This window comes from Haemaphysalis longicornis, unplaced genomic scaffold, assembly GCF_048455015.1.
Source record: "Haemaphysalis longicornis isolate Haplotype H1 unplaced genomic scaffold, Haemaphysalis longicornis Haplotype H1 scaffold_1, whole genome shotgun sequence".
NCBI classification, from domain to species: Eukaryota; Metazoa; Arthropoda; class Arachnida; order Ixodida; family Ixodidae; genus Haemaphysalis; species Haemaphysalis longicornis.
The window spans coordinates 410,009,478-410,029,535 of record NW_027526203.1 but is presented as its reverse complement, the minus strand read 5'-3'; the positions used below and the strand labels follow the sequence as shown (position 1 = coordinate 410,029,535).

The following is a 20,058-nucleotide window of genomic DNA, read 5'->3' as shown; positions in this document are numbered from 1 at the left end:
CCACTCTTCTTGCGCACGGAAACGTTGAAGTCGCCAACCAAGACTATGGGGTCAGAGGGTTTGGAGCGCACGCGCACACTTTCCATAGCCGCGTCCAGCTGCGCGGCAACGGCGTCTCGAGCGAGGTTGGGCGCGAGGTACACGGTCACCACAAAGACTCCGTCTCCGGTGTAGGCAAGGGTGTACAAGTCCTTGTAAGGAGACGTGTCTCGAACGGGAGACGTGGCAACGGCGTGCGATATCAAGTTTCCATACACGTTAGACACGACCGGTTGCTAGGCGCGCCACAGCTGTTGCTAGGGGCGAGGAGGAGCGCGGAGAGATAACACCTGCGGGCGCACGCCGACGGAGCACGACAACCCCCGACTAAGAAATGCATTCGCATTTACGACGACGACGACGACGAAGGCAGAACTACGAGGCCCGCGCTCACGTGCGCTCGCGCTGGAGGAATGCAGGTGCACGCCGGCCAACGGAGCAAGACAACCCCCGGCTAATAAATGCATTCGCATTTAAAAGCGTTGTGTCTCGCGCCTCTGCTGGGGTGCGACGACTTTAGGGCAAGCCCCGGCTGGGTGAATATTTTCACCCCGGACTTTTGGCGCATTTCTAAACTATCTGCAGGTGAGCGCCGTGGCCGCCGCAAGTAGATGTCATGGGAGCTGATGGGATGCGCCTTGCTTTAGACATCGAATTTGTGGAATCAAGTGTTTGTTATATGACAATCCCGATTTTACGAAGTTCTCGATTTAACGAAATAATTCACGGTTACCGGTGACTTGGTTAGATGGGGTTTCAACTGTATTTGATTTTAAGCAAGAAAGACGCCGATAAAATTAACACCTTCGTGCGGAAAGCAACACAGCATGCCCTAAGCATTCCCATGAGAGCGTCCACCAGCAGGCTGCTGAGAATGGGTCTGCGCCATTCGGTAGACGAGATAGGGGAAGGAGCTCTCAAGCCAAAAGTCAAAAGTAGCAATGACTCAGGCGGGAAAAAAGTACTCGGAAAGATCAAGCAGACTTCATCACTGGAAGTCAAGCCTCAGAACTTCCTGACCAATGGAGAGCGCAAGTCACTCTTCTACCCAGGAATATGCACTCCGCCCACCACACATGCCGGCGGGATGGAGAGCTAAAGCCTAGAACAAGGAGTATGGCGCAGACCAAAATACGGTCTACAATGACGCGGCAGCTCTCCCTGGAAGAAAGGCCAAGACAGTAGCAGTGACGACCAAACAAGATCTCGTCACAAGCGTTACTGTAACAACAAGTTGTTGGGAATGACCTTTTCAGCGCAGTCACCAAGGTTGAGACTCGCATCCCAGATTGTCACCGATGTTGGGATCAGCCATCCCGACGCTGTCACCGCTGTAAGGTCTGGGCCCTCTCCCCGCAGCCACCACTGTTGCGACTGGCCATCCGAGCGCAGCCACCGGTGTAGCAACGTTGCCTTGCTCCGTCCACTATCGATGCGGCGCAGAGCAGAGCGATGAAGTTCTCGAGCCGACGAAACGTTGAAGTAACATTTATATACAGTATGTACAAGGGTAAGCAAACGTTACATGACTCGCAAAAAGGCGTCAGCACCTCTCCACTCGGTGCCTCCGAAAAGTGCCGCTGGAGAAAGCCGACGATACGGGTTCCGGGCGGGTTTTTATACCCCCGGAATTCCGTTGTGGCCCCGAGAAGTTTGAATCGCTCCAATCAGGACTCTCGCTGACTGAAGTTTGAAATCCGGCGAATGGTAGCGAAGCGGTGAGTCAGCCGAGCCGCCACGATGGGGAAAGGGAGGGCGACGCCCACGCCGTCTCCGTGACCTCGCGTGAACTCTGCCGCGGTCGGTTTGGTCTGGTTTGGACGAGGCGTGAATCGGCCCCGCTGTCGGCGCGTCGCTCCGTGCAGCGAATTTGGGCCGGGCGCTCTGGCACAAGAAGGTTCGACTAAGGAAGCGAAGGAATTAGCCATCGCGCTAGCGCTCCCGTAGACCACAGCCAGTACAATAATCACGGATCCTCAATAACCATACAGAAGTTTCCAGTCGGGATGGGTGGCCCCTCTAGCACATCGAATGCTATCAAGTCGATACCCCAGCAGAAAGGTACCACTCCTGTGGACTCCTGCCCACGCATTCATGGAGGGCAGTGAGTTTGCTAACCAACAGGCCCGTGTACTAACCCACAGGCCCACGTACTAACCCACAGGGCCCCGTGGGGTAAGCTTCACCAAGTATGGTGGGGATTACCCCACTCACCATAATTCAAGAGACTACTCAGCACTATGGGCTTAGTTGAACATTCCCATTCTCACATCCAAACTTCACAAAACATCAGGAAAGCATCAGGCTTCTTCATCAAATACATATCCTCACCCCACCGGATTTAACCTAATGTGTCCAAGCCAATATTCAGCCGGACGCAAATTCTGCCAGAAGCCAGGGACACTCAGGCCCATTATCGGAGAATGTAAGCTTACCCCAGCATTTTCATCACTACTATTCCACCCCCACCCCCACCACCAAGAGCGGCGAGGGACACTGCCGTCTGGCCCCTCCGTCCCGGACCAGCTCGTCCTCGTCGAGAGGGCAGCCGCGGTCAAGGCGGCAAATGGGTTCCCGTGAATGGGGAACCACCCCCACATGATCTTGTGATCAATACACCTACTGAAGCAGTTCTCTCGCTCACAAAAAACACCATAGTCGTCAACTCTCACACTGCACAGCGGCAGAAACGAGCAGCGTCGCGACGCGCAGCAGACAGATGCAAGCCACTCTATAGAGTTGAGGCAGATCGCAAAGCACAGATTATCAAGCGGCAAGATCAGAAAGCTCCGTGAAAAGGCGAGGCGGAAGCACGGCGCCTCATGCATCGAACTGGACATTCGTGTGGGTGGCTCTCCTAGTCTAGAAATCCGCGAGTCAGCGCAGCAGCCTGGGCGCAAGCGACGAGGCGTTCCTGGTCCCCGCACCATGAGCTCCAGCTCGGGCTCCCACTGCTCAGGGGAAGGCCCTCGTATTTTCTCATTTTAGTTTGTATTTGAGTGAGGTGAGGGAGCGGAAGGAGCTCGTCCACGCTCCCGCTCCCTCCCCACTCGGCTCTTCGTCTTGCCTTCAAAGTGCCTCTGAGATCATAACTACGTTGTTGCATCCGATTGATTTCTGCCAGTGGGGTGCGTAGCCAGAAATATTTTTTGGGGGGCGTTATACGCCGCTGGTAAAATAAAAAAAAACAACAAGATCCGGCGTCCCCCAAAAATTTTAGTAATTTTTAGGCTTTAATAAACCGACACCGTTCTTATTTTTGTTTACATTATAGTATGTCTATTTGATTTTTAAATAGCATAGACGAAAAAAGGCGAAAACAAAGGAGAGGGAGGAATGCAGCGCTAAGAAAATTTTGGGGTGTGTACTGACACCAACCCCCCCCCCCCCCTCCCCCTTCCCCCCTTCCCCGGGCTACGCCCCTGCTTTTACCGTTGTCTTTTTGTGCCGTCTTCGTAGTCACGAGAAGCAGGCTTTCATTGTGGTCATATTGAGGCACACCCTAAGGATAAATTGTCACCTGTAGAAACGGGTGCAGCAAGCCCGGCATTTCTGAGTGTCGGGGAGATCCTCGCAGAGCGTTTCGCATCGCGAATATCAGCCCAGTGGATAAGGAGAAAACTGAAGCCAGCGTCATCTGCCCTTGTTTTCGTTGGGGAGTGCTCGCAGCATTGATACGGGTCTCGCCGCTCTCTGTCTTGAGGTCGAAGCTCCACGGAAGCGCGTCACGCACCGTCGCAGCAGCCTGCAAAAAAAGACGCGCTCGGGTGGGTGCCTTAACAAACAGCGCCGAGGAGCCGAGTGGGAGGATGGTTTCGGAGCCGGAACGTGTCTTCTGCTGGGCCCGCTTGGCCGCCTGCCATGTCGACGTCCTGCTTTAGACTAACGAAACCAGCGAGTCAACGTGCTTCTCTGCCTCTTCCACGACGCCACGCAGCAACCCTCCAACTCCGCACTGACGGAGCGGGGAGGCGTTACGCACGCTCCTCCAAAGAGTCATTGACCAGGCACCTGCACTATGGAGCCTCGCTGAGCCCAGCCCGCTTATTTACAGCAGCTGGTCGTCGTCTCGACGGGGACCGCTTTTGCGTAAAAGCTCTTTCTGTGTGCACAAAAACACACGCGAGGGTGACTCAGGGGTGAAAGAAAAAAATGACGCAAGTGGACGGGCATACAATGGCCACGCGCGAGGGGCACAGTATGGCCTTCTAAAACAGCTCCGTAGTGTAAGCTGGTCGATTAAGTGCAAACTGTCGTCTCGCAGATGGTACCGAGAGGCTGTCGGCAACTCAAACGTAAATAAAAGCACAGTTCGTCGGCGGAAATATTATTGTATTCAGTGCGGCTCCCATTTCGGTACCTAGCACAATACAAAGCAGCGACAGTGACTCGATAGAGCACTGTACTCGGCCCGACGTTTCCCGAGACGTCATAGGTGATGTCTGCATGCGCAGGCTGTTGTCGACGCACACGCAGTCGCAGGTGCATCGATTCCGAGCGTGGAGCTTTGGGGAAGCGAGCCAGTAGGCTGGTCTTTGACTGCTTTCACCATTTTCTTTAACATGACGTCAGAGAATGCTTGGTGGAATCTGAACCGCGGAACAGCGTAAGCATGTCTATTCTACCCCACTACCGGATTCAATGCCCCTTGTTTATTTATTGTATTCGAAAACAAAAGTATAAGGCATAGCCTCAGGTTTATAGTTTATAATTTCGTACTTTAGGCGCTGCTTCCAGGAACCTAGTAGAGCTGTTCTACAAGCACGCGGTTTCCTATGCAGCAACATTTCACAATAAATGCCAACTTAGCGAGGAAACTTCGCATAAACCTCGATGAATTCTGTGTAATGAACGGTCATAAGTTACCGTATAGTTCCGCCCGAGGGGTTCCATCTCTGAGCAAAACTTTGAAGCTGGAGAACTTCGGTGTTGTTCACCGGGAAAGAGGCGATGTCGAGAAAAACTGCAGACCGTGCGTCACACAAAAGGTCTTGCACTAGCAGTATACGTGTAAATAGCGTCTGTGCCTTACATATACAACAACACTGGGATACAAATCCTAGTAACATTCGCATCTCCCTTTCGTGTGGCGCATGGATGTGGTGTGGTCGGTGGCATCATTCTTGGATGCCGTGTCACGGAAATGTACTATTATAATTCTTTATTCGGAAGGGGGGACTGAAGGTCTAGTAAGGGATGGGGAAGGCGGTAAAGGAGGTGTTAGTCTACATCCTCTTGTGTATCCCCGTGGTAGTAGCGAAAGTCTACAGGGACATGACAGTCTCTTTTGGGTGAGTCGGGCCCAGAGGGGGCGATGCCCACTCCTGGAGGGTCTTGATGTGAGGCGAAAGATGGACTCTTCTCTCCGCCACGAGCCCCGAGCACTCCCACAGCATGTGCTGCATTGTGGGCCTTGTTGGCGCGTGACACGAGGAGCAGGTCACGATGGTAATCTCCCTGTAGTTCTCAGTGGGTTCTCTCAGGTGTCTTGAGCGTCGGGGGACGTATGCCCGCCACTTTACGAGTACGTCCTCCGTAAGAGCAGCCCCTGCTCTTATTTTGTGTAGCAGGACTTGGGCACCCCTGGGAAGTCCTCCTGACAGTGGTCGGGGGAAATAAAGCCTCAAAATGTAGAGCACTGATTGGTCGCTGTCTGGGTGCCCTGCCACAGTCACTGACTTGGTCAAGTTTCAAAGCGCCGATGGCGACATTCATCTTTATAGGCGTTTAACGACGGTTCCCGAAGGAAAGACTAAGAATTCGGACGTGCCTACTAATACCCGTCACCTGACTGAATGACCTGTGAGGAACCCGGGAGGTATTTCGGTTAAGTGTCGTGGTGCTCTTCTTTGAATTCTGAATCCAGGCACTCAAACCAAAACTTTCTTCGGTCTCTACATTTACACCTTCATTCAGATCCTTATTTGTCGTCATTCAATCACGAGGTACGAAATGCAAGAAACCAGTTCTCGGAGCTCCAGGAGTTATTAGCGGCTGTGAAGACATAGCTGGTATGTTTTAGCCAAGTCCGGACTTCCAGGTTGGTACAAGGTAGGCATGCTTACCACTGGTTCCCTGGTGACGTACACCATACAACGCCATACAAAACACCGGATATTATGGCTCAAAATAACATTGGTGAACCAAAGAAGTGGTCACCGCGAAATTGAATATTATACATTTTTCGGGAAGAGTTTTTCCAAGATGAGCAAAGAAGTACGGCGCAACATTTGGCGCAATTCTAGGAAAACAACGAACAGGCCGATTATATTTTTCTTGATTATTCAAAGTCCTTTGACTCTGTTTAACATTGCTATTTAGTCTCGAAATTACCTTCTCTCAGGCTATACTCGCAAACGCTTGCTTGGCTGTGGAATATTTTGTTTCTTTGCCTGTTGTTAGGCATTTGCATTAGACTCCTCGCAATGGCACTTCCGGTATTCTGCAACGCAGGGTTTTAGGACTCTTACTATCTGTAATGTAATTCAATGCTTTCCTCCTGGCACATCATCCTCCACCAGTCTTGTTTTCTGAGGATTGTTTAATTTATCGTACCACATCACTGTTCAAAATCACCTTAAAACTTCCTGATTCGTGTGGCGCCTACCAAATGCATCTTAACAATACCAGACCTGATGTTCAAAAACATCAATATGTTCAAAAACATCAATCAAAAACATCAAAAACATCAATATGCTACAAACCGTACAGAACAGAGCAGCACGTTTTATTTCTTGTAGAGATGACGGTTCTCATAGCATGACTAAGATTAAGCATTATAATGACATTATTTCACTTTAGAGTAGCCGTTCCGTCGCACTGTCGTGTTTGTTTCACAAGTCATCGTCGTCGTTATCATCATCATCAGCTACGTCGGGCCCCCTGCAGGACGAAGGCCTCTCGCAAATGTTTCCAGATGCTTCTGTACGTGACATAAGTACGTGTACAGTAATAGCCGACCGCCACTGCCTCTCGGTACACCATTGCGCATGCCAAAACGCCTGCGTAACAATTCCAATTACTCGCGCATTTTCGATCGCACAGTAACCTCCAACAGTTCTGCGCTTCCACGGGCCAATTCTCTGTAGAACGATGGGCCTGATAGTATCGCTTGCTGAAAAAGCTATGTGCAGTATGGCTCGTATACCCAATCATGCAAGCAACTACTTTTTAGCTTTTTCCTCTCAAAGCCGCTGTTATGGTCTTTCCTAAAGTTGAATTCTGGTTTGTACTGCGCTTGAGTTACTTCTCCGAAGTATGTTGTGTCCTTCGTGCGTATATTTGGGTTGCTACATTTGTGTACTTGCTATATTAGTTCCGTTTTTTTACTCACCTTGCGTCAGGCTCCTACGGTGGCTGTAAAGTCTTTATACACAAATGAATAAAGCGTAACCTTGCTCCCTGGCTCGTTTGGAAACAGTTAGCGACATGACCTGCCCTTCATCTTAGACGACCACATGAAGGAATGCACATGGAGGATGTTTGCGCCGTTCCGCAGGATTTGTGCGTTGTTTGTTCGAAGTTGTTTACACGTAGCCCCAGTATTTATACATTCCCCGCATGCATTCTCAGGCGGTGGGAAGGGGGTCGGGTAAGTAGCGGTCCCAGAGATTTTTTTTTTGGAGGGGGGGGGGCGAATTTTGATACCAGAAAAACAGTATTGTCTATAAACGTATAGCATTTTATTCCAACAATATTTACTTATACTGTTTACAGATGAATTATGAACACTTCAATAACTCATATATACCCCGACATAAACGACTGTACAAAGGCCTAAATTTTATATGGACATATGAAAATTTATTGCATCTATTTATCAACCAATGTGCATGCATGTGCAGAGAAAATTAACCACTTTGGCATAAATAACTGCACATCACTGGAACAGTTTATTTGAGGAATAATTATTTATACACGTTACAGAACGGTATCGAGCGCTTGCAATTAGAGCTATATAAACGCTTCCAGCGCAAACAAAAGTACAAAAGTTCGGTATGTTTTTCTTTCATTTACAGATTAAGTACTCTCCCCTTTTGCAAGGCGGCTTACGGTCAATGTTCTTATACAGGAAATATATGCATGTATGTATATATGTGCTTATGCAGGACATTATTTTTTCCGGAATAAACTTAATGGCAGAGCTGTATAACACTGAAGGGTTATAGGCGGGGCAACGGCTGGCTCGAGCCCGCATTTCTGACGGTCGCAACACGTTTGCGACCTCGCACAAGTGGGATGCAACGTCGCACAAGTGGGATGCTTAACCAAAAATAAGAAGCTGAGGACCTCGTTCGGGGGTGGGGGGGCGATCGTTTCCTTTCCCCCTCCCTTGGAACCACCACTGGGCGGGTACCACGTACAGAAAACCGGGCAAGGAGAGAGGGCGCGGAGCAATCGAAGCCCTTGAGAGGGTGGAGAGAGTGTGGCGTCGGCGCTCGGCGTTACATTGGACCCGCGGAGGGGGGGAGAGGCCGCGGCGTAGCAGAAGCGAAAACGAAGAGAGGGATAAAGTGGCGTCGACGCGACACAGCCGCTCCCGCTGCCAATCGCGCAGACACCACCGACCGGAAGTACGCACAAGTTTCCTGCCCTCCTTAAATCTTGTTTTGTTTCCTGAATGTGTGATACTGAATGAAAGTGAAATAGCTTCGCTGGGTAGTCCGTTACCATATGAATCGTTCTTCCTACCATTTTCTTTGTACACGGATGCAGTTGTTATAGACCTTACCCCTATAGACCTTAGCGTAACATCCCAGCGTCCGACGGTATGGTTCTATCGCCTGTAGCGGATCTAGCCAAGACAGAAACAACGCACGCAATAAAAAAAAACAAATTTGGGTTCCATGAGAAGTAAACAAAAAGGCGTAACAAAAACAGCACTGCGTATCGTAGAATACCACACTTTCTATAATGGCCTCTTCAAAGCTGTTGCTATTCTTGTGGCACCTGCATAGTACCGCGGAAAACATGTTTTGCGTTGTTCATGGAAGTTTTGGTTAGAAAGGACACGTATGTTGTAATATAAATGCCAATAAACAATCTATTGTACATTTTCACGAACGCCGCAACAACAGTGTAGAAAATCGTTTTTCAAGACACTATCAAGTTTAGGTATTCTTCAAGCATTAGACATTATTTTGGGCTTGAACGACGAGGTGATCAAGATGGCCTCCATCGACATCCTCTCCTATTTAGTGGACTATAGCCCATCCATGGTATGCGAGTACGCATTCCAGCAGTCCAATGCGCAGCCCGACGATCAACCTCTTATCAACATCGTCGCTGTCCAAACCGTGTGCGGTCCGATCCCTTACCTTGGAGGGGCAATGCAGCATTTTGGCATCTCGCAGTTATTACTGGATCCGAAGAGCACGTTTCCCTTGAACACCGAGTCTGAATTCTTTAAATTATCCTAGAAGCACTGCATGCATATCGCTCCAGTACTTGCCAACACAACCAACGAAGCGGCCAGCGAAGAGACGAACCAGACGGCCCAGCCGCTGGACCTGTTGCTCCGAAGGGTACTCGTGCGCATGCGCTCCAAGTTCACCTTCTTCATGCTGTGGGCCCTGGGGTACACGCGGCGCATCGTGGGCCTCAAGGACGAGTTCTGCGACCGGAACATCATCAAGGGGAACCTTTCTGGGCCGCCGGTGGACGCCTTCGGGCACAGCAACGGCAGCTACAACCTCTTGGACTCGGTCGGACTCCAGCTGTTCGAGTTGATCCGGGTAGACGACGTCAAGTCGCTGTGCCTGCACGGCGTTGGAGCAGTACAGCAACGTGCTGGACAAGGTGGAGTGCGTGCAGACATTAAAGTCTTTGCGGTTTCGGGAGCGGCCCTGGCTCGAGGGCAACACCCTACGCGGAGCGGGAGCGGAGGCGCCGGTGGCGCGGTGGTGTCGGGGGCGACCCTGGGCCCCGCCATCGGAGGGGGACCGCTGGGGGCCGAGGCGCGCTCTGGACAGGACCCCCGCCAGCTGGAGGTGGGCGGGAAGACGTGGTTCAAGTAGAAGGTGGAAGAGGAGGCGAAGGTGGAGGGCCCACCGGGAACCGTATAGCGCCAGGCTAGACAAGTCAGCACCCAGCTAGCCGGTCATTCGATCCTCTGCCTCTTCTTCTCTCAGACCCGCCACTGCATGGCGACTATCCTGCGAGAGGAAACCTGACTAGTGTCACTTGGCGCCGCTCTGCGGTGACAATATTTTGGCCCGTGTTTGACTTATAAGCTACTTAATCTCATTAACCTTCTTATTATAAAGATGTCGGCCAACATCTGTGTTTACCAACGAAAGAACTAAAAAAAAAACGAGACTTTCTCCTACGTATTGCCCTGTAATCCTCGCTGCCATTTTATTAGGTGTCTCCCAGCAACTAGTCGCGGCATATTCAGTACAACGATTCACTTCAAAAAATTAATGTACGTATTCCTATCCGTCACTTTAGCGTTCATTACGTATTTGAACGGCCGATAAGAATTTCTTTTCCTAAGCGAAACGTATTGCGAAGGCAAACTCAAATTCACACCCGCACATTATTATGTGCCCTGTTAAGCGCAGAACGAAACCATTAGGGGCTATGTCGGGACATACGACTGTAGCTTGCAGTACAAAACTCTTCAGTGGGGTGGTGAAGGCCTAAAAGATGAGCTTCTAAACACGCGAAAGCAATGTGTGTAGCGATGAAAATGCATTTTTTATCTTCCGATAGCAGGTACAAAAACACAGACGCTTTTACTATTGGCACCCATGCCACCGAGTTCCAATTTTAATCAAAGGTTTTGTTACTTGACAAGGCAAATGCGGCTTTTCTGGCTTTGTGGAAAGTTGACTATTTCCCTTTGCTTTCGGTTTCTCCTTCCTATTCTTTCTCTATCGGCGCGTTAAAAATCTCACGTTTTCCGAAACCAAATGAACTGGATCTGAAGAAAAGGTTTACAGCCGACTTTTTCCCGTTTTTGTCGCTCAACGTTCGGGGCAGATTTATTTTGTTTGCCTCGGTGCAGTGACCGGGTCTCGGACGAGTGAAAAACAGATAGAGTTGATAGAGGAGTGCTATTTTAAATACAGCTGCATACGCAGCGTTTGGTAAGGCCTCTTGGCATGTTCCAGAGTCAGCCGATAGCTACGCCGACCACATCCAAGCGGGTGTGGTATCGAGACAATGTGCGTCGGGTCACAGACGCCCAACAGTCGTGTCCTTTCACGTGGTCGCAGCGTGGCGGCGCTAGTGGCCCTCCGCTGGACGTACTTCGCGCCATTGTGGGGACAGATCAATAACAGGAAGGATTCAATGGTCTAGCGCGGGCCGCCCCTGATTACGTGGCGGTGCTCTTGATTGCCGAGCTCAGCAATTTCCTCTCGAGTCAATTGGACCTGGCAGCCGTGGAGGAGACCAGCGGAAAGACGAGGACCAAAGGAAACAAAACAGAGCAAGAAAGTATTGAAGCAAGAAAGTATTACGAGAGGTCCTGCTTTTTCTTATTATTATTTGAACTGCTGCGGGGCCTATTAACGCAGTTCAACTTAAAGCTCACTATACAGCGCCTTGGTAATGCGGCATAGTTTTGCGGCATAGATAAACAACAATATTTCTGAAAAGAACCAGCTCACAAGAGGGACATTATTCTTTTCACCAAAGCATACCATTCATGAACATTTTGGTGGTAAGAATATGTTTATTGTCAAGAATAGTCGAGCCAATAGTTATGATGAAGCGTACTATCGGATGCGGTGAAAGAAATTTTTTCGTTTGGGTGGTTTTGCTTTATTTCAGTGAGAGGAGGAAGAGGAGGAAGTGGTTGTTGGGGGTGGGGGAAGGGGAGATAGAGGCCGGTAACTGTCTGGCGTTTCGCCGACACCTCAACCGGCCGTTATTTCAGTAAGAGTAGTACGTTTCTAACGAAACCAACCCGCCGCGTTGGCTCAGTGGCTAGGCGTTGCGCTGCTGAGCACGAGGTCGCGGGTTGGATTACCGGCCGCGACGGCCGCTTTTCTGATGGAGGTGAAAAGCAAAAACGGCCGTGTGTACGAGATTGCGGCGCAACTAAAGAACCCCAGGTGGCCAAAATTAATCCGGAGCCCTCCACTACGGCGCGCCTCATCGCCTGCGTTGCGTCGGCGCGTTAAACCCTATAATCAATCAATCAAATCAATCAAAAACCAGAAACGCAAGATGCTGGAAGATTTTGGCTACAATTTGTCTTTTTTTGCTTACAAGCGACTGAATCGTGCCGTGTTACCAGCAGGGGCAGGGAAGACCAGAAACGCTGCCCCAGGCTGTCAAGGTGGTCAAAAAGTTCACCTTTGCTTTAGAAAAAGTGTGCGCCGGCGTGAAGGTCACAGAGAAGTTCATCTTCTAAGCGCCGTTAAAAAACAAACTGTCCGAAATCACCCCTTCAAACAACTACAATAAATACGAGCGTCAGTTCAGCCACCATTTCCCCTCATGTTCGATAGTGAGTTCGTCTTGTTCCGTTGTGTCAGATTTTTTTCCAATCCATGTTTGTGTGAGACGTAAGGATGCAAATGATGTCGATGGTGCACAAGGTGAGCTGTTACAAAGCATAAATTCCGACAACGGTGGTTCTGGGGCTAATGCTTTGTGCTGCAGAGCACGAAGTCGTGGATTCGATTCGTAGTCGTATAGCGGGTATAGCCGGTATTCAATGGCGTGGAATGCATGCAGGCAACCAAGTGTGCACCGCCATATCTGTGGCCAAGCGTCTGTTGCTAGGCGACGTTGTGCGCACGGCCCGCAGATCAGGCACCCCTCTTCTTCTCCATGCAACCGTGCGAGTGCGCCGTCACTCGTTACGTCGGGCTCCGCGGGATGGCGGTACTTGTCCATGCTAAGCACGACTGTGAAACACATGACTGTTTCACCTTACAAACTCTATCTCACCGAACGCAAAGTATTGCCTCGAGTTCAATGTGAGTGCGATTAATAACATCTCTGTTGACGCCACCGTTTTAGAAGCGGATTGGAACGGAGCAGATGACGAACGCCGGTGTTCGGCATGCGGCCGCAGTGGCCCAAGCCGCGCCGTGTCTGTGGCGCATCGGCCATGTCTGTGGCCGTTTCCAGCGTTGCCAAGCGAAGAAATTGGCCGCTAAACTTTTCAACGAATACCGCCTATATTTCTGAAGGGAAGCTAGAAGCTAAAACGGACGATTGGGCGAGTTGGTACATATTCATAGTAACAGCGCAAAGAACATGAGACGAAAAGAAGAGGGCACAAACACAGCGTCTCCTGTTCTTGGCGCTGTTACTGCGGAAGCTAGAAACAAACGAAAAGATACAGTGTGTGCGAGCTTTGCCAACTAATTCAGTCCGGTGCTCGCCACTGCGGTGCGCCCCGTAGTCCAGGTATAGCCTCAATCTGAACTAAAAACAAGCGCATATCAGGTCACCTTATTAAAGACAAGGACAGTGTCCCCTGCGCCTGAAGAAAAAAAGGAACAAGCAATATGGATTGTTGGCGTTAATGTTATGGATTAATGCGAAAATTTGTTAGTACTCCTTTTGTAAAGGCAGGCCCGTGACTGGAGTGTGCAGGCTCGGCCCCTCCGTCAAGCCCGAGGGCCAGCCTGGACAAATTTGACGATGCCTGCGGTCAGGTATTAAGCCCGTCGAAACTTCAAGATGGATTGTTCAATAAGACTACTTGTGGGTGTTTCAACGTTTGTTGGGGCTTAAAGCGCTTCGACTGCCGCACGCTCCGAGGACACGAAGTGCGGAGGGCGGATCGCTATAGTCCCTAAATTTTGTGCGATCGCTCGTTGCATGATGTTCACGACGCATGACACTGTAGCACGTGCGCGTATCCTACTTTTCACCCCAGACGGGGCTGTCCACTCGTCTAGCATAGGAATATCTATGACGCAAGCCTACCCTCAGCTCTGCTTTGCGAGAAGAAGTTTATAGTTTCTTTGTCCCAGTGGTGCCATGCCTAGTCTGATGAACGGATTTCCGTCGAAGAAATGTATTTTGTATCCCATTCGCCGCTTCAGACTCTTGCGCATCCCTATCCCGCGCCGTGCTACGAATATAAAACCCGCCGACCCTTTGCTTTTTTCCCCTCGCTTCAACGTACAGCAAAGGCAATCACCAGGCCTTTGACCTTGTGGCAATGCAGACGGAATGCGCGAGTGGATAGGAATGGGGTTGCGTAGCTGGCATAGGCAGCATCGCATCGGGATGTGTGAAGATCAGAGTAAGCAATTGAAGGCGACGCGTGCGGAATCGTCGAACAAGGCGAAGCGGCTACAAAAGTGCAACAAACGCCATGATGGGCTCTACTTTCTTTTTCCTAAGCCTGCTTTGCATTTCCAAGCTTTACGGATGGAATTTTGTAAACATTAAGATAATACGTGTTGTAGAAGATAAGGCGCAGCCGCGACGTCCGAATTAGTAAAGCCTTCGTGAATGAATGGGACGAGTATTGAATTTACTGAACAGGGGAGACCGCTAGGTAACGCTACTGTACTTTCGCGTCTGTACAGGCCGGGCTGGACCATGTAGGACACGCTTCGCGCACTCTCAAGTCCTGAGAAGTCTGTTCTTCGCATGCGTGCGCCAATTCGGGTAACGGCAGTAGCTGCGCCCTTTCATTTCCAGTCAAATTGAATTCGCATAGTGGCGTTTCTATCGCAACTAATCTTAACATTGTTATGGCCGAGTTTTTAATCAAACCTTCCAGCGAAGATGAAAACTCGGGTATATCAGTTCCAGTAAAACAGCAGTTCATCTGTGACAACAGTCTTGATTTTTCACCGCCTTTCAATGAAGAGCGCTTGCGGCGTGTGCACCATCACAAGTTTCCGAGTGGTGTGCTTGACGCGTATGTTTGACTCTAGCCAGAATGCGCCTGTGTAGCTGAGAGTCAAGATTTCGTTAATGTTATTCAGCTGTGCATGTGGAATGGGTTGCAGGTTTTGAAGACGTTGTCGCTGGCAAGCCATGCAATATTGCCATAACTTCCAACACAATATCCTGTTTGGGACTTTCTGACTTGGCTACAGAGAGAGAGAGAGAGAGAGAGAGAGAGAGAGAGAGAGAGAGAGAGAAAATTCCATAATGAGACCGAAGAGGTCAGCCCTGCATAATGCTTGGCTTGCTACTTTAGATGATTGGTGGCCCTGCAATGAGATTTAAATGCTGAAACGAACAGTAATAATGAAAAGAAAGGACGCCAGCTTGTGTCTGCCTTTCTCGCTAATTTTCGTTTCTGTACATGTTTGTGCGTGTGTTCGTCTCGGCTACAAGCATCCTGAGGACTAGAGGCACGAACGCTCATTTGCCAGATCCTAAGCGAGCTGTTTATTTAAAGATTCCGATCCCTGTTTGTTGGCTTGAGGACGTTCGCGGTCCAACTCGATGGCGACCTCCCCTATAAAGATGGCCATGATTGCGATTGTGAGGATAATGATGACGTAGAAGAAAAATGAGAGCACGAACAAAAACAAATTTGAGCTTTGCGCGTCAGTTATACATCGGCTATGAAACGCACCGCAGTGGAAGGCGACGGAATAATTGAGATGATCCTGGAATTGTTAGCGAGCGCCGAGGCCTTGACGCACTCTCGACAAGAAATCTAACCCGTGCCCACTGTTTAAAGGAGCGTTGTGCCTTAGCCAGTGATTATATACGACGACGACGACCATGATGATGATGATGATGATGATTACGACGATGACGACGTCGGGCGGATGGTGTTCAATGGAGTAGCCTAATAAAAGCACGCCTTGCAATCTCTGCACCCAAACGCTGCTATAGTTTCGGCCTACTCCTCCGTTCCTATCGGCCAGCGGCCACTAAGATCCCGCTGCTTATGCTACTCTTCGCATTAGTCGGCAGGGGGGCGAAACTCGCAACTATCACTATATGGGAGCAGGATCCTAATCCTGATCACCACTCCGCTTCTCTCGCGCCGGGGTGGAGCGGCGTGAAACGCCACTGCACCGCACACCAAAGGACGTCCGTCCTTCCACACCGAAACCCCCGCCGTTCTTCCAAGCATTGCTTCGCTCTATGGCCCTGAGAGATGCGAGCTGCACATTTCGACTTCCTCAACTGCTCCAAAAACCTTGCCTCTTGAGGGATTAATCCATCGCAGTAGAACATCGCTTTTCAATGACTTGATTTCTTGGAGAGCATCGAAGATCAAATTACTGAACTGTTCGCGTTCGGGTTTTCTAAGCTGGGCTTGGTTTCTTTCCCTATTTTTTTTCCTTTTTTGCCATTCTGGCATGGCTTTCTCAGAGTCGGTTTTTTTCGAGACAATTTGCGCTCGTGCGTTATGCAGGCACGAGCGGATATCGTGCGGTGATCACGCATTACTTGCTGAGTGATGCAAGTAAGCACCTTAAACGCCTTATTTTAAGGTTTCTGCCGGGTGTAACACGTGGGAGATACCTGCGGCGTAGCGAACATGAGCTGTGCCTAGATTCTTGCCCGCCGTTTTGCTACCCTTGTGCCGTAGCGGCCAGACACCTAACACATTGCAACTGAAACTTTTAGATGCGACTGCATCTCATTCACTCGCCTTGTCCCTCCATACGGCGTTGTTGTCCGTCCACATCCCTCCCCCTACACTATAAAAAAAAAATAATAGTTAGCGGCCCTCGGTTTCGATCCCACGACCCTGTGGGCAGAACGCGAGGTACACGGTGCTCTTCCCACTGCGCCACAAAACCGAGACAGAATCAAATGCAACGAACGCGCCTTATATCCTTGACTCATTCATACTACGTCAAGAAGCTACTGATACAACGCATGATGGGGCAATGATTAACACTTGCAATAAAAGAAAAGAAGCTCCCACTTGCAGCAACAATGATGGAGTAAAGGTCGTTGCGACAGCGAAGCCCCAAGCATACCACTTAGAGAGATTGACCAAGATTGACCAATAAAACATAATAATAATCATAAAACATAATAATCATACGCGTTCCCGACACGTTTCACACGATTTCAGAATCAATCCAATGGAAACACCAAGTGAACCCCACGATGCGTCGCATCTACACAGGGTTCCCCTCACGGGGAGGTGGGCGAAATTTTTTAGTCTAAAGCTGTATTTTGATAGCTTTCAGGGGTGTCGTAAACGTCAAATTAAAATTTCGGGGTCAAGTCCGCGTCTTTGGGCTTAGCGGCCCAAAGCCTGAGCCACTCAGCCACCGCGACCGGTGGGTCGTGATGACGGTGTTTTTTTAAGCGCGTCTGGTAATATAGCAATCTCGAAAGATTTCTCCAAATAATCCACGTTGGTTGTATTCGGTTACACGTTGAAGGGTCACCTGGGCATCGCGCGCGGCCGCAATGTAAAGCTTGCGTTGGTTTATATTTTTAGCTTTCAAGAACCTAGGAAGTGAAGATGAGGGGAAGGCAACGTTGCGAAGGCGGGAGTGGTGGTGTTTGTGTAGAATTTTTTTTACCGATAACCTGTTCCGGGGAAGAACGAAAATAATGGGCGCGGTAGTAGCTTTTTTCTAAGCTGTTCCTCAAAAAAAATATATATATATATATATGTCACGTCAAAGCGGATGACGGCTTCAAAGTACACCTATATCACGAAAGCTTCCTTTCTTGTTTTACAAGTTTCGGCAGTAGTCCCAATTTAGGGTGTACTATTTGCAGTTGCAGAGTGGAGGAGAGGTAGGGTGAAAGTCGCATTAGGAACCACTGTGTAGCCGAACTGTCGTTGACTGATGTGTTACACGGACGTTTTATTCGTGGTGTGCTCTTCTGGACGTGTACAAGCACCCATATTCTAATGTCTCTACATTTGGCACTGTTTCATACAACGGCCACTACACCACGTTGGCATGCTCCGGCGTTGCTAGTTCACTTTTACATTACAAAGTGGATACGTGAACTTCATTAACCTTCCCTGGGCCCTCACTTCTACCAAACCAGTCAGCCATGTGCAATGAGTTTAGGGCGAGATTTAATTTCATCAGGGGCGAAACCCGCCGCGGTGGCTCAGTGGCTAAGGCGTTGTGCTGCTGAGAACGAGGACGCGGGTTCGATTCCCGGCTGCGGCGGCCGCTTTTCTGATGAAGGCGAAAAGCAAAAACGCCCGTGTGTACGAGATTTTGGTGCACGTTAAAGATTCCCAGGTGGTCAAAATTAATCCGGAGCCCTCCACTACGGCGCGCCTCATCGCCTGCCTTGCGTCGGCGCGTAAAAACCCTACAATCAATCAATCATCAGGGGCGAAGTTGTTCCACAACGCACCAGGAAGAAGTGATCTCATGGGTGCGCCTCTGGGCATGCTACCTATATAGGTAATCGAAAAATGGACAGAGACAGGCTGCGAAAGTGTCGCACGCATGGGAAGATTAATTCCATGAGAAACCGCACATGGCGGCGCTGCACAAGTGGCTTTATTGCCGCGGCGCGTCCCCTGTTTGGAGACGCTCCGCGGATGAAGACGGTGGACGGCTCTCCAAGCCGGCAGAGCACAGCAATGGGCTCCCCGCGCGGCGATAGCGGCCCGGCGAGTTGGAGGAGCGGTCGTAAAGCCCGCAGGACCCCATAACCGCCGAGGAGCCGACGAAAGCGACGTTTATGGTGCTCGAGGATCGACGGTGATGTATTCCACGCGCGCCCTGCTAGTCCCGCCAAACAGCACTCGACGACGCTTAAGAGGTCGGTCACGGCCCTGATGCCTCCCTTCAAAAAAAAAAAAAAAAATGTACCGCCCCGTGCTCACCCGAGCAATGGTTAGGGGGAAGCTTATTTGCATATTGCAGATCGTGGTGCTGCATGCATATGCACGCGGGGCGGCCACTGGGTTACCTTACCTGACCGGGAAAAGGGGCCGACGGAGGTGTTTAGCGCCTCGTGAGGATGATCTTTACAAGCGATAGCTGTTCTCCGAGGAACGGGTGACGGAAAAATTGTGCTCTCTGCAGCATCTTCCAATTACCCTAAAAAGAAAAAAAAAACGACTAGGAAAGCAAATAGTCCGGAAACTGGAGCAAACTGAATACGGGTGGCAGTTTGGAGCACTGCATACTATTTCTGGTCGTTGTTTTTGTAGCGTGAGCTACACTGGCTGAGGTTGAGCAGCTTCGCGTGGCTCCTGGAGAGCCGTGCTGCGCATGCGCGAAGAGCAGTGCCGTCTCACGGTGCACCGCTGGCGCACCGGAGCCGCCGCCCCGACTGGATTGGATTGGATTGGAAATCGTTTTAGAAGCAGTAAGCATGATAATCAGCTAATCCTAGACAACCAGGAAACCTAAGAATATCCAGCTGAACTTTAGCTCACGCTACGTATATCCTGGCATAGCCGACCTAAGCCACTGCTAATTTTTAGTGCGTTCAGAGTTCGGAAGATGAGCAGGTGCTTGGCCCGAGCCTGGAGCTGGAAGGATGCGGTGATGTCTCTCAAACAACCCGACAATATTTATCAAGGCATCTTGAGCATCAGATGAGGAGAGCATGTGAGAGAGAGAGAGAACGGGCCGCCCGTTATATCACTTTTCGACGCACTTTGCAGCAAAGCAAGCAGTAAACTCTAGACATCTTGATGTTTATTTATTTTTTGGATGGCGACCAAGTTAATGCATATACGCCTCGAGCGCTGCCTGTAGGGGCGCCACTGAAATCCCCCTAGCAGCCCGTTTCGAAAGCAGCCGCGGGAGATTCCGGCCGGCAGCCCATTGACGCCGCTGTTTTTGCGGCACGTTCACGCCTGAGATTTTCCGCTTGTATGCGTTGGAAATAGATATTTATGTGGAGGAGTCACTATGTTCGCAAATGTGGTGTATTTACTTGATTGTAAATGTTTCTAACGGAGTCTTAGCGGGGTGTGCGGTGCCTTAGCGCCAGGAGTGTGTCACAGGCCGGAGTCGCGAAACCGGCGTATGCGTGGAGCTGATTGTAATTCCATGGCAATGCCCTAAATTTACTAAATATCTCCGTAAGCCGCGTTTCCTTAGATGGTCAATGCTACGGTTACACGCTACGATGCAAATAGGGTTTGTGTGTGAGTGTGTGTGCTTACAT

The 20,058-nt window shown here is 50.1% G+C and overlaps 1 protein-coding gene and 1 pseudogene across 6 annotated transcripts in view; both read left to right on the top strand.

Annotated features, from left to right (window-relative positions):
* LOC144155484 (uncharacterized) overlaps positions 1 to 20,058 on the top strand; it is a 234,114-nt gene that overhangs the window by 141,705 nt on the left and 72,351 nt on the right. Inside the window, exon 1 of one of the 6 annotated variants that reach the window (XM_077686954.1) lies at positions 4,256 to 4,645. The exons of 4 other annotated variants lie outside the window; for them this stretch is intronic. In XM_077686954.1, coding sequence (XP_077543080.1) covers positions 4,602 to 4,645 — 44 coding nt within the window. In that variant the 5' untranslated portion in view covers positions 4,256 to 4,601. Of the gene's footprint in view, positions 1 to 4,255; positions 4,646 to 20,058 lie in introns of those variants that run through there. One more of the 6 variants, XM_077686958.1, reaches the window with a different exon arrangement.
* LOC144138610 (serine/threonine-protein phosphatase 4 regulatory subunit 3A-like) lies at positions 9,087 to 10,103 on the top strand (annotated as a pseudogene).